We start from the raw sequence: 14,598 nt of genomic DNA on the forward strand, positions 1-14,598 counted from the left end.
AGAGCACAGACGGTGACGTTGAAACAAATGGAATGACAATATGAAATATAATATGATAACTATACTTTAATTCAAATAAAGTGAGGCAGCCGCTATTCTTCGAGATGATCGTGACCATTTACATAGTATCATAGCAGAAATTCAGAAAGTGACGTGCCAATTAGCCTAATTCTTAAAATTGTGATACACCAATAATTGTAAATTATGTTGATGTTGAATGACATCCTAGGGCGCTCTGTAATGTTATATATCATTGAGTACAAAGTAAAAACATCAGGGTTTGATTCAGGGGTTATATAATTAATAAAACAAGAAGTAACATTACGGCCTGACACTGAGGAGGCAACGCCATCGTCAACTAGTAGCCTTAAAGGAGCATTCCAGAGATTTAGCATATTTTAAAGGTGCCGAGTGTTCTGAAAACCAGAACAGCTATAGAGAAAAAAAAAAACATCATGAGGTATTATTCAGTATATAAGTAGATTAAAACTTAGACAACTTGTCGATTCACATATCATCACCTAAACTGAAAGCTCAGTCGTTGATATAAAAAATTCAGGGGGGGGGGGGCGGAAGATGATTCAATCGGAAGAGGTTAGGGTGATGGGGACACGAACTTGAGGGGCAGTGGTCCATATGTGACTTTAATATGTAAGGGGCAAACTGACAATAATTACCTGGAAACTTCTCTACAAAATTGATCCACTGTACATGCGATACAAAAATATTCCAATATTTGAAAGTTTTTAACAACATGGCACTAATTTTTATTTACAAGTTTATTGAAGTTTTCAAGAACGTTTCAAAAAAAAATAACAAAGAATCACTTTTCAATTACAAAGTTTACGGTACCTTTTTACCAAAAAAAAAAGCACTTTTATATATGAAAAAGGATCACTTTGAGGTTTTTCACAAACCATCTTTGGGGTGCGGGTGGGGGGGGGGGGTGGCCTGGAAAATTTCGCTTTCTCTGACATTTTCGAACCATGTGCACGGGGATGGGGAGAAATATATGAGGAATATTATTGCATGATTATGAACGAAGTCAAGATCAATAAAACTAGTATGCTGTATGGTATCCGATAGGGTAAGTTCCGTCCGTATACACACGTTGTCCGGCAAGACGAGAGGGTACAAAATATACAGATACATTATAAGGGAGAAGTAAACTAGCTGTTGCAACTCGCTGTGTAGTGTGTGAAGTTTAAACGTGACAAGTATCATGTACCTTGGAGAAACTACCACGTACAATCTCCGACAAGTTTGTGGTCGTTCCCGATCCCGTGCTTTTATTTCGGAGGTAATATTGTTACATTCTAGTCGAGCATAATTCATTATCGATTAAAGTAAAATTTGAGAACAAACGTAAATTTTCAAACAGGTTTAGCCATAACTTATAGTTCTCCGTTTGCGTGCCCTTTCATATTTTCAGTCCAAGTCCTGTACAGTAATTGTTTAATAAAAGCCTATGCTATAGTTCCTAGCCTATGTACGCTTAACCCACATGTCGTTGAAAGCACCTGTCGTTTCTAGACCTAAAGCAGCTCCTAGAACTAGGCCTAAGCATGAGGCTAGCCTAAGACCAGACTAGGCCCTAAATAAGGATTAGAAATAAGCGAGGGCTATTGCATCACTCCATGGCTTAGAGCCTTAGGCTGGATCTAAATAATTGAGCTAGCCTAGGTCTAACTTAATGTGCTACTGAATTGGTGTCTTGACTTTTGTGTATTGCACTATTAGTTTTTATTAGCCATGGGGCCTAGGCTAACCTGAGGTTCAATTAGTTAGAACAGACTACTGGAATTATCACCAAGAGGGCAGAGCCATTTATGTAAAGTTATTGTTGGAAGGGTAGCCCATTTGCCTTAATAGTTGAACTGTAGTTGAGTTTTGCAGTAAATATCTGACATGCCTCAGACAATCCACAGCAAGCCAAGAGGAATCAGGGCATCCACTACCCTTTCTGCCACCCTCCATCTTAAATGTTCCAGCAGCTCAACTGGATAAAAGCATATCACTTGTTCTATATATCTATTTATATAAATAAAAGGCATATCTCTTGTTATTGAAGTGCGTGTGGGTGCTAAATTGGCGTTACTGGCCAAGTGAACGATACAGTACCTACATGACTGGACGTTGAAACTTACAGTTTCATTTAATCTCTGTACTTTTGCAGTTTCAGAGGTTTTCTGCATAGCCAACTTATTCTGAGCCTGTCATGGTGCTTACAATCCCCCTCACTTTGGTACCTCTTTGGTACCACTTTGGTACCTCAGATACCTACATGAATGTACTCCCTGGTGTGTTAATTGTCCGCCCAAAAAGTAACACCATGAACAACCGAAAAGTTCTTCAGGACTAATACTGAAAGCACTCTATGTGCACTACAAAACTGCGTATTGCAGGCAAATACAGTTCTAGTTCTATTAAACAGCCGAACCTGCACAAAGAGGCTTTTAAATCAGACATAAGTATATTTCATTAAATGATCTCATGAAATCTGGTGGAGGACTTTGTTTAGTTTCTCTGTAGCTTACAGAATAAGTCACTAATTGATTCATACTTACTTTTCATAAACTGTATTCCATTTACTACTTAATTACTTCAACCAACTCAACACTTTATAGTGAATTTTCAAGAAAGAGTCATGTTGGACAAACTTATTGACATGTGTGTGAGTAGGAATTATAACACTTTGGTGTCCCTTTAATACTTAACCTCCACTTGAGCGCTTCATTGATGAAACTCCTAAGTTTGCATTATTATATTTTAGGTAATTCACTTAAAAATCTACAAATTTGTTTCTAACAAGAGGATTTGCTATTGTTGACAAGAAAAGAAAAAGCCTGGGTTTAATAAAGATGCCATCAAGGTGTTGCCAAAACTAATATAAAAATTTAGATATTAAACCATAGAACTATGAAATTGAGTAAAGCTGCATTTAGTCAATATATTATCAATGATATCAATACAGAGAGTGCCCATTGATGCTGTGTATGGTTTATACACATGCACAACAGGTGGTCGCACTTTCAGTTTGAAAACAAAAGGGGAGAAAAGAAAAATGCAATTCTGGTCTAAGTAAAATCAAGTTTCATTGCTTCCGAAAGTTTCAAAATTTCCAAAGCATCATAACAATCTGAATGGAATTGTAATCTGTCCAACTGGTCTAGAGCTCTTCATAGCTGTTTGGGGGAATTTCACATTGTCACATAAACGGGATGGGTTTGTGTCTCCTTTTAACTTTAAACGTACCGTACAACATTTAGCCAGTTGGTAGTCCTGTTTAATGTGGTGTGGTGGGGGGGGGGGGGGGGTTGGGGGCAAGAACAGTTGTGCATCTATTGACTAGTGAAATAATTTGTAAAATGAGTCAAGAAGAGCCATATGGACTTAATGCCCAACAAAATTAAATTTGATCTCTGATGCCAAGCTCTGAAAACTCTAGATGTCAGGAATAATTTTGCAATCAACTGAAGTTTTTTGGCAAGGGTCAACCCCACCCCCCTCCTCACAATACTTTGCAGACTGTAGTTATGCAAGGTATTGTAAGTCTGTTTATGCACAAGAGCTCAATCTGAATATTTTGGTTTGTTTTCTTTTCAGAATTTAACTTTTCATGTGTCCACTAGCAAGTACTTCTCTGGTCTAATTGAAAACCAGCCATGTCGTTGTTCCTACATGAAGATGTCAAGCAGCTGCTTTATAATAAATTTGTTGTTATCATTGGAGATTCTGGTAAATATAATGCAAACTTGTGCATACATACATGGAAAAATATCTAAATAAATCGATTTTGTGCAAGTTTGTAGCATTTTTTTTGTATTTGTAAATTTATAATAAGTACTGTTATATTAAATACTAACTTAAGATTCTGTATCATTACGCTGTTACATCAACTTGAGGAGTAAAAGAAAAAAAAAGTATGAATGAAACATGCTCTTTGCTTAGGATTGGTACAAAAATGAAGAGTGTTTGCATGGATGATGAATTCTTTGTATTATCAAATAAGTTCTCAACTTCATACTGTAAGTCTACCAAACAACATTAATTCAGCAAAGAAATCACAGGGGTTTGTGCATGTCATGGATTGATCAATCATGTTAGTCTCATGTTTGAATGAATATTCTTTACCCTACCAGTTTTGCAAGATTGAAAAATTGCATGAAATTTTGGGACCAAATTATGATTATAACAATATTTAGCATTGGTCATATAATGGTCATATATAACACATCAGTGGAAATACATATTGAATAAAGCAGGGAGATAATATACTCCCTGATTAAAGGTCAATGGTATTGCTCCCAAATATGCTAGACTGTCTGATAATGGTCATCAAATTATTCAAATTTTCAACCAACATATTACTGCCACTTAAGAGTACTGTAGTTGTGAAACAATGAAACCTTTAATTGTCTATTAATTTTAACAATCCTCGTTAATTGCTGGGAATATGTTTGAAGACCAGAATCTCTACCAGGACAGTACTTTTGAAACTTCTAGCAACTTTTATCATGCTAAAATCTGGGGCCAATAATGGGGACCTTCAAGAATGTCAGAGCAATAAATAGTTTGCAATTAATAACATATGAAACTGTTTAATTTGAATCGTAGAATAAGAACCTTTTTCTTTGGAGAACACTTTTGTTGCCTTCCTATCTCTCAAGGGACCTTATCTGACACTCTATCAACTACTGTACCCTCTTGTGGTTTTAAGAATAAACACACAACAAAGACAGCTTTGAAAGTCAATTACACTTGTTCCAATTATTTACTCTACAGCTTGCCTCAGTAGGTGGTCACTAAGCCTACAAATTAATTGCTCAAGTGACTTATGCACTTAATCACTTTCCATGGCCGCTAGAGCATAGATAGAAGTATTCAACTGACATATCTTCCCACTTTATGATAGCTAATGGCTTGGGCTATCACAGCACATTCAATATTTGCCACCATGACTGTTTAGATTTTGAGCTAGTAGAGGTCAAAGGTTGGCATAGTGTTCGATAACCCATTTGCCAGGTCTTGCTGCCGAATCTCCTTTTTGGATTTGTCTAAAAAGTACCTTAAATCACCTTCAATTCTCCATATGTTTTGACAGATAGTAGTTTATTTCATCCTCTTCAGCATCCAAACATCAAAGAAATGATAAAAAAATGCCCAAAAAAGTCACTTCAGTAGGTCCATTTAGGACTATTTTGCAACAGTGGTAACCTTCCAGGAGGATGTACTGTACACTATTCTAATTGTGGTGTGGTAACAGTATGATAACATTTATTATCAGCTGTAGTGTAATTAAGCAGGAATTGAATTAAAGCCTGGTTATGCATTCAATCTAGACTCTTAATAATCTTTTTTTTTTATACTATCGTGCATCAAATGATAACACAATCATGACAACGACAAACTTTTTTTGCCAGAATTTTGGCCCATTCTCAGAGATTGAGTGAATGAAAACTTCAGTTGTTTGAAGCACTTTATTGAAAGATGTGAAATTTGATGAACTTTGGAAAGCATATGTCACTATTTCACCAGATTCATGTAAGTACAATAACTAGTGCAATTTTATATATCAGTACAAATGGTGTGAATTATTTAATGTTGCCCCCAAAAGGTGGAATTAAGTGGTAATTCAGTTTAGGGAAGATTTATGTATATTTTCTATCTGTTTTCAGTTCACAGGGGCATCTACAAAGATCTAGTCTGTCTCCTACAAGGAAATGAGTTTCTTAGCAGGAAAGATCTCAAGGCTAAGGTCAGTGTTTATCATGGTAAATCTATCATGTGAGGGAATGAGGGGGCATGGGAGCCATTTATCCACCACCTCCATGGTCAGTCTGGGCAAAATGTTCAGTCATGGATTTTTTTCAAAATTTAAAAGTATTTATTAGTACAATCTTGCAGGGGTGAAATTTGCAGGTTTACAATGTGCAGTTTGAAAGTGAAGGAAGGTATTATAAGACAAAGTTTTAGAGCTTTGTTTTGTGAAGGAACAGAGCTGTGATTATATTGGGTGGTGAAGTGGGCTGTGTAGTGCATGATGCTTTTATGTGCTTTGTTTTTGCTCGGTAGTTTGTTCGGTCAAGGAGCTGTTATTTCTGGTCTACTTTCTCTTGAAAATTGAATGTACTTCCCACAAGTGTTTGTTGTTGTTGTTATTTGTTTATTGAAGGATTTATATGTAAATGGGAAATTAATGCTTACCTCTGTTTCTTTCTACACTGCACTGCAACACACCACACTGGACTACACAACACTGCACCACACAACACTGATGTTCTCCCTGCTGATTGTATTTTTCAGATACCTTACATAAAATAATGCGGGTATATCATTTAAGAGTTTTGTTATATTTGTGGTACATGTTCAATTTTTCCTTCACAAAACAGGGAGAAGAAACATTTATGAATGACAGATTGATTGAAGGTGGTATGAAGGGTGTCATGACAAATGGAATAAACTATCGAGAAGTGAGACAATACCTGACGGATACTCATCTAATAAGGTAAAGGCAGCTGGCTACACCCCTCTGCATTGAAATATCAGCAGCTCAATGCACTGCTTTGTTTCAACATACATAGAAAATGAACTAGGCAGCTGGCTACACCCCTCTGCATTGAAACATCAGCAGTACAATGCACTGCTTTGTTTCAACATACATAGAAAATGAACTAGGCAGCTGGCTACACCCCTCTGCATTGAAACATCAGCAGCTCAATGCACTGCTTTGTTTCAACATACATAGAAAATGAACTAGGCAACTGGCTACACCCCTCTGCATGGAAACATCAGCAGTACAATGCACTGCTTTGTTTCAACATACATAGAAAATGAACTAGGCAGCTGGCTACACCCCTCTGCATTGAAACATCAGCAGCTCAATGCACTGCTGTGTTTCAACATACATTGTAAATGAACTAGGCAGCTGGCTACACCCCTCTGCATTGAAACATCAGCAGTACAATGCACTGCTTTGTTTCAACATACATTGTAAATGAACTAGGCAGCTGGCTACACCCCTCTGCATTGAAACATCAGCAGCTCAATGCACTGCTTTGTTTCAACATACATAGAAAATGAACTAGGCAGCTGGCTACACCCCTCTGCATTGAAACATCAGCAGTACAATGCACTGCTTTGTTTCAACATACATAGAAAATGAACTAGGCAGCTGGCTACACCCCTCTGCATTGAAACATCAGCAGCTCAATGCACTGCTTTGTTTCAACATACATAGAAAATGAACTAGGCAGCTGGCTACACCCCTCTGCATTGAAACATCAGCAGCTCAATGCACTGCTTTGTTTCAACATACATAGAAAATGAACTAGGCAGCTGGCTACACCCCTCTGCATTGAAACATCAGCAGCTCAATGCACTGCTTTGTTTCAACATACATAGAAAATGAACTAGGCAGCTGGCTACACCCCTCTGCATTGAAACATCAGCAGTACAATGCACTGCTTTGTTTCAACATACATAGAAAATGAACTATTACCTGTCTCCCCAATGCATCTCTGTCATTACTAGTTGGAGTATAAACAATTCCATTGTCATCCTGAAGCCATCCTTTTCACAAAGATAGTAAATTCTCTTGCAAAGAACAAGCATGTTTAGCCTGTGCCTACCCCCTTCAGATGCATTTATGCTTGATAAATTGAAAGTTACCAGTGCCAATCATTTTAAGTGGTTCTCTCTACTTTGCTTCAATTTCACACAGATTTTATTTTGTGACAAGAATTCACAACAGCTACTGGAGGGAAGTGATCTTTCGAGATTTGTGTGGCGAACCTAAACCTGATGTCATTGTCATGAACTCGTGTCTGTGGGACATTTCCCGGTATGGGCCTGGCGGGATGCATCAGTACAAAGAGAACTTGGAGAAAACCTTCCAGACTCTGACATCGATAGTCTCAGAGGACTGCATCTGCATTTGGGATACTGCACTACCAGTGGCAAACAAAATTAAAGGGGGCTTTCTCCTTCCTGAGCTGTCTTCTCTCTGTGACACCCTAAGACTGGATGTTTTGGAAGGTAATTATTACGCCCGACAGCTAGCAGTGGCATACGACATCCACGTCTTGGACTTGAACTACTTTTTCCGCTCGTTGATGGGGATGCAAGTACCTGATGGGGTGCACTGGAACTTTAGAGCTCACAGAAGGTTCACAAACCTTCTTCTGTGTCATCTCGCCAAGATATGGAACCTGAAATTACCTTACCATCAAGACGTCAACTCGAAGGCCCAGCAACAGCAGAAGAAAAATGTTCCACAGAAGAGTGTGAAGAAAGTTGGCAACCCTATGTATGCACAAAATATTCCAGTTTCATCTTCATACATACATGCCACACAAAAGACTACCACATCCACTAACAGAGGAGATGTCCCACCTCAAGTATGGCATGCACCACAAAACCAATTGTACACTAGTCTCTATGAAAGTAGAGCCCCAAATCAACCGATAACCCAGTCATCGTTGAGAACATTTTATCAGCAAGTGCCCATTGGCCGCCAAATTAGGCAGCCACGGTATTTAACCCAGAGCTATCCTTACGTAGCTGGACCATCTGCTAATCGATGGGTAAATCCAAATCATGCTGGACCCTATCAAAGTCCGTATTATTATGACAGTGGACAAGGTTACTCTTACTTTAACCAATACGCTGAAACACCTCAGAGCAGATATCACTGGTATCCAGATGGCAGTGCCAGGCGACAACAAAGGATGTTGGCTGACCGCCAGCAAGAGATCGTGGGTGCAATGACCAACTATGCGTCCAGTCAGTGGAGAGTCCAGTAGCTAGAAAGATATGATCACAGTAATAATGGCCGACCATCAGCAAGAGATTGTGGGTGCAATGACCAACTATGCGTCCAGTCAGTGGAGAGTCCAGTAGCTAGAAAGATATGATCACAGTAATAAGTCGTTAGAGCATCAGCAAAACTGTGGGGATTTCCAATTCTAACTTTAAAGTAGCCTATAGCTTTACAGATGATATCCAGCTTTGAATGATTTGTCTGTGTCATTCTTATAGAACAACATAGAGTGACAGGTGGGGCATGAAGTTGGCTGGCAAGAGAAATGTATCACTTTCATTGATTTATTTCATCTGGCATCTTCCTTCATAGTTTTTGGCTTTGCCAGAAAACCTTCTCATTTTGCAGAAGTAGTTCAGCAAAACCTTGTTAATCAGTACATTAAAAGGTTTAAAATCTATATATTTTCCCTTCTTTTTTATTGCCTTTTTTTTTGGGGGGGGGTTGGGGGTACAGGGCAGGGGTGCTGCAGAATCATAAAGTTGTTTTCCGAGAAAAATATATATTATTTTCGTTTGTAAAATTAAATATATTTACATCCACAGGATAATTGTTACATCTTGTACTTTCTTTGATTTGCCTAAAAACCTTGTCACTAAAGAGAAGTAGTGCAACAAACCAGCTTTTAGATTTGCAAAGTAAAAAGTTGAAATCTGTATTTTGTGTTGCAAACTTGTGAAAGTGTTTTGGTAGAGAAGTATAATAACTTCATTGATTGAATATTTTTCATGATACATTGTCCACATGTTCCTCTTTTGCAGTTTTGTTTGCTTTGTCAAAAACCTTCACATTATGTCAACAGAAAACCAAACCAATCAGTTTATTAACAAGTTGACAATCTTTACTTTTATTATTTACCTTGATTATTTATCATTATTATTTTTTCGTCTTTACGAGGAGATAGGAAAAGTATTGCAGACTAACAAAAGTTGCTTTAGGATAGAAATATTTAACCTTGGTTTATTTCTTCAAATTTACCTGTTGTTGTTAAATCTTGAATCTGATTTAAGATTCTTTGCTTTATCAGAATCCTTTGTCATAAACAGATAAGTAGTTCTCCAGAAAACAATGTCAATCAGTTATTGTGGAAAGGTGAAAGTCTTTATTATTGTTTACCGTTAAAAATTTCTTTCAGTCTAGTCCATTGTATGTCTGTTCATCAATTTGTATGCATTGTTTATCACATCTCCATCCATAATTTCATTCTTTCACTGGTCCATTATTAACCATTACCAACAGTTATAGTTCCTGATAAACTGGTATTCTTTCAGTCTAGTCCATTGTATGTCTGTTCATCAGTTTGTATGTATTATTTATCACATCTCCATCCATAATTTCATTCTTTCACTGGTCCATTATTAACCATTACCAACAGTTATAGTTCCTGATATACTGGTATTCTTTCAGTCTAGTCCATTGTATGTCTGTTCATAAATTTGTATGTATTATTTATCACATCTCCATCCATAATTTCATTCTTTCACTGGTCCATTATTAACCATTACCAACAGTTATAGTTCCTGATATACTGGTATTCTTTCAGTCTAGTCCATTGTATGTCTGTTCATCAGTTTGTATGCATTGTTTATCACATCTCCATCCATAATTTCATTCTTTCACTGGTCCATTATTAACCATTACCAACAGTTATAGTTCCTGATATACTGGTATTCTTTCAGTCTAGTCCATTGTATGTCTGTTCATCAGTTTGTATGCATTATTTATCACATCTCCATCCATAATTTCATTCTTTCACTGGTCCATTATTAACCATTACCAACAGTTATAGTTCCTGATATACTGGTATTCTTTCAGTCTAGTCCATTGTATGTCTGTTCATCAGTTTGTATGCATTATTTATCACATCTCCATCCATAATTTCATTCTTTCACTGGTCCATTATTAACCATTACCAACAGTTATAGTTCCTGATATACTGGTATTCTTTCAGTCTAGTCCATTGTATGTCTGTTCATCAGTTTGTGTGTATTATTTATCACATCTCCATCCATAATTTTATTCTTTCACTGGTCCATTCTTAACCATTACCAACAGTTATAGTTCCTGATATACTGGTATTCTTTCAGTCTAGTCCATTGTATGTCTGTTCATCAGTTTGTATGCATTATTTATCACATCTCCATCCATAATTTCGTTCTTTCACTGGTCCATTATTAACCATTACCAACAGTTATAGTTCCTGATATACTGGTATTCTTTCAGTCTAGTCCATTGTATGTCTGTTCATCAGTTTGTATGTATTATTTATCACATCTCCATCCATAATTTCATTCTTTCACTGGTCCATTATTAACCATTACCAACAGTTATAGTTCCTGATATACTGGTATTCTTTCAGTCTAGTCCATTGTATGTCTGTTCATCAGTTTGTATGCATTGTTTATCACATCTCCATCCATAATTTTGTTCTTTCACTGGTCCATTCTTAACCATTACCAACAGTTATAGTTCCTGATATACTGGTATTCTTTCAGTCTAGTCCATTGTATGTCTGTTCATCAGTTTGTATGCATTATTTATCACATCTCCATCCATAATTTTGTTCTTTCACTGGTCCATTATTAACCATTACCAACAGTTATAATTCCTGATATACTGGTATTCTTTCAGTCTAGTCCATTGTATGTCTGTTCATCAATTTGTATGTATTATTTATCACATCTCCATCCATAATTTCATCATTTCACTGGTCCATACCAACAGTTACAGTTCCAGATAAACTTTCAGTAATTTTTTCCTCCCCTTTTTCATGTGTTTCCTTCAGTTTTTCTTGCCATGATAACATTCAATAACCAGGTCTTTGTTCCACAGTATTGTTTATAAAGATATTGTGATGTTTGCGATGATATTAAAACAAGTATTCCAGAGTTACACCTTTATTATTTTCATATAGTAAACAAAGGATTGCTGTCATAATCTGGATAGTGTTTTGTTTCCTTTTTTCCTTTCTTGTTCAAAACTTTACCAATGGCTTGTTAGTGCAAAACTTACATTTCACTGTTTTTTCCTTTACATGCATGACAGAAAGATTACTTCTCCCCCCCCCCCCAGTTTTTTCTATTTAGCAAGATCAAGGTGGTAGATTATAATAATAGGGGATGGAGTTCAGGACTCAGGAGGTTATACCAGCAGTGGAGTAAAGTGCCTTTATAAAACAATCCTTTTAAAGGTTAGTCAAGTTTCTGTCATGGCAATATTTTCTTACACACTTCAAGTATGACATTGTTAAATTACAAATTAAGTCTTGAGAGACCAAGTTATCCCACCTAAAGTACTTATCCATTTTGTTAGAAGTTTTCTGAAATGGAGAAGAAGACATAAGTTTTTGTATTCAATTCTTACTTTCAGATATTACTCTCCAATAAATGCAATGTTATAATTATCATACTGTTGATTTAAGGTGTCCTAAAAATGATTTAAAGTTTAAAGTTGAAGGTTTACAGTCTTGTATGAGGCTAAAGCCTCCTCACACGACTTTACAACTTAACCCCTAGTCATTGGTAACTTGTCACACCCACACACCAAAGTGTGCACAATTCAATCAATCTCTCCCGGGGCACCACAGTGCACCACAACCACGTGTCCCCCCGGGGGACTTCCCATAGGGTGCAGCCACAAACCGGCGCACGCAGCTATATTTACAAGTTACCTCGCAGGTCCCCATTTATACACCTGGGTGAAGAGAGGCAATGGAGATAAAGCGCCTTGCCCAAGGACACAACGTAATGATCTGGCCAGGGCTCGAACCTGTAATCCTTAGATCACAAGTCCACTGCCTTAACCACAACGCTCCTTTGTTCTTACATGGTTTGCTTTGTTTTGATTATTTGTTATCATTATTACATTTTACGTTGCCTTTCACAGAAAGAAGGAAGCTAACAACCATGACATCCAGTTTACGTTAACCTACACCTCATCATTTAGCAAAATAGTCTCTAAGATAAAAATATTATATATATCACTATATTTTTGACAAATCCTGACAATTTTGTTGGGATGAATGTTTTAAGAGCTTGAAATTATTTGTTGCATTGGGGGAAACTGATATGATTTTTTACCCCTAAGAATGTCAGAAGTTATGACTTAAACTGTTTATACATGTCTTGTGATCGTCCTGAGGTTAATTATTGACATCGTTAGTTTTGTTTTCCATAATATTAATAATCGAGAAGTTTCGTTTGTGGCATCAGAGTGAAATATTTTGAAAATGTTTTGTTTGCTGCTATTGTAAGCTTAAAAACAATTGATTTCTTTTAATACATCGTACATCATTGATAATAATGACCAAATTATCTTGGCATCATAATTGTATTTCAATCTATACAGCATCTGTTACTTGGGTCGTGGGTGAGTAAAGATTTTGGTTTGGCCTAAAATCTTAGTAGACCTAGAGTGGTTCTGGGGGGGGGGGGACTTGGGGCATGTATCCAGTATCCAAACCTTATATGTAGACCTCATTTACAGCGTATGCATTAGAATGCATCAATTCACATTTAAAAATTGATTTTATCTGGAGACCCCTACACCCCCTACATGGGAGTTTGATTGAACCACCCCCAAGGCTACACTCCTTTTTAAAATCCTGGATCTGCCCCAGGAAACCTACCAGGTGTAACTCAATATGAGGTTGTGATTGATAACTCTAGCATATCTCTCTAGAAAAACCAGAATGCAAAAATGCATTGTGGTTTCGATGATGTAACATGAGCAGTTTTCTTCATGAATCCGACATAATGTATAGTGAGGGTGAACATGTTTGACCTTTGATGGCCGCAAATAATAATAATAATACATCATTTTTATATAGCGCCAAACAAACTATGAAATAATGAACTTTGACCTCCACCAAAAACAATAGGCTTCTTTAACTCAATGTGTTTCTTCTACACACTAAAAAAGAGGTCGGCCCAAGCTTTCAGTATTGAGATATAGTTAATACAATGCTTTCACAATTTGACCCCTGGTGACCCAAACGACCTCTGCCCTCTACCAAACAAGAGACTTGTTGTACTCAATATGGTACTTCTACACATCAAATATGAAATTGGTCTGACCTTCTCTTCTTGAGATATTGTGTTTACAAGGTTTTGTCAATTTGACCTCTGGTGACCCCAAATGACTTTTGACTTCCACCAAAAACAATAGCCTCTTTGTACTTCATGTGGTACTTCCACACACCTTATATGAAATTGGTCAGACTTGCCCTTCTTGAGATATCGTGTTTACAAGGTTTTCACAATTTGACCCCTGGTGACCCCAAATGACCTTTGACCTCCACCAAAACCAATAGGCTTCTTGTACTCAATGTGATTCTTCTACACACCAAATATGAAATTGGTCTGACCTTCCCTTCTTGAGATATTGTGTTTACAAGCTGGGCGTCACAAACGCACTCACACACACACACCATCATGAATGCAAAGATTACGATTATCATCAAAACCAAAATACCCCCTCCTCTCCTCCCTCTCACGACTGTCGTACAGAATATTACACATAAGAACAACATGTTTATGAGGTACAACCTAAACAATGGTAAATTCTTCAACATTGTTTCACAAGTTGGAAATTAGCATCAAAGCACCCTCCATCTGACAAAAATTTCTCAAAGGAGATGTGACAATGCTCTCCTGCACAACTTAACAACCTCCCACCCCCTCTCCTCCCCCTCTCCTCATACATAAAAGGTAGTTGTGCCCCTAATGGTTTTTGATGCATACAATCCATTGTTCCCACTTCGGCCGCACATTTGGTGC

At 37.2% G+C, this 14,598-nt stretch overlaps 1 protein-coding gene across 1 annotated transcript; it reads left to right on the forward strand.

Moving 5' to 3' along the window:
• Positions 1-1,101: 1,101 nt before the first annotated feature.
• Positions 1,102-13,131, forward strand: LOC139968136 (PC-esterase domain-containing protein 1B-like). Its single transcript, XM_071972519.1, has 5 exons — positions 1,102-1,300; positions 3,607-3,738; positions 5,679-5,758; positions 6,393-6,508; positions 7,724-13,131. The coding sequence occupies exons 2-5, from the start codon at positions 3,666-3,668 to the stop codon at positions 8,802-8,804; spliced, it is 1,350 nt and encodes a 449-aa protein (XP_071828620.1). The 5' UTR covers positions 1,102-1,300; positions 3,607-3,665; the 3' UTR covers positions 8,805-13,131.
• Positions 13,132-14,598: the final 1,467 nt, after the last annotated feature.

The sequence above is a fragment of the Apostichopus japonicus genome, chromosome 5, assembly GCF_037975245.1.
Source record: "Apostichopus japonicus isolate 1M-3 chromosome 5, ASM3797524v1, whole genome shotgun sequence".
NCBI lineage: Eukaryota > Metazoa > Echinodermata > Holothuroidea > Aspidochirotida > Stichopodidae > Apostichopus > Apostichopus japonicus.

What these genes read in the sequence shown, in the direction of transcription:
- LOC139968136 (XM_071972519.1), top strand. Translation starts at nt 3,666, where the DNA reads ATGTCGTTGTTCCTACATGAAGATGTCAAGCAGCTGCTTTATAATAAA. An exon ending in TGTTATCATTGGAGATTCTG is followed by an intron (nt 3,739 to 5,678) that starts GTAAATATAATG and finishes ATCTGTTTTCAG; the next exon opens with TTCACAGGGGCATCTACAAA. An exon ending in GGAAAGATCTCAAGGCTAAG is followed by an intron (nt 5,759 to 6,392) that starts GTCAGTGTTTAT and finishes TTCACAAAACAG; the next exon opens with GGAGAAGAAACATTTATGAA.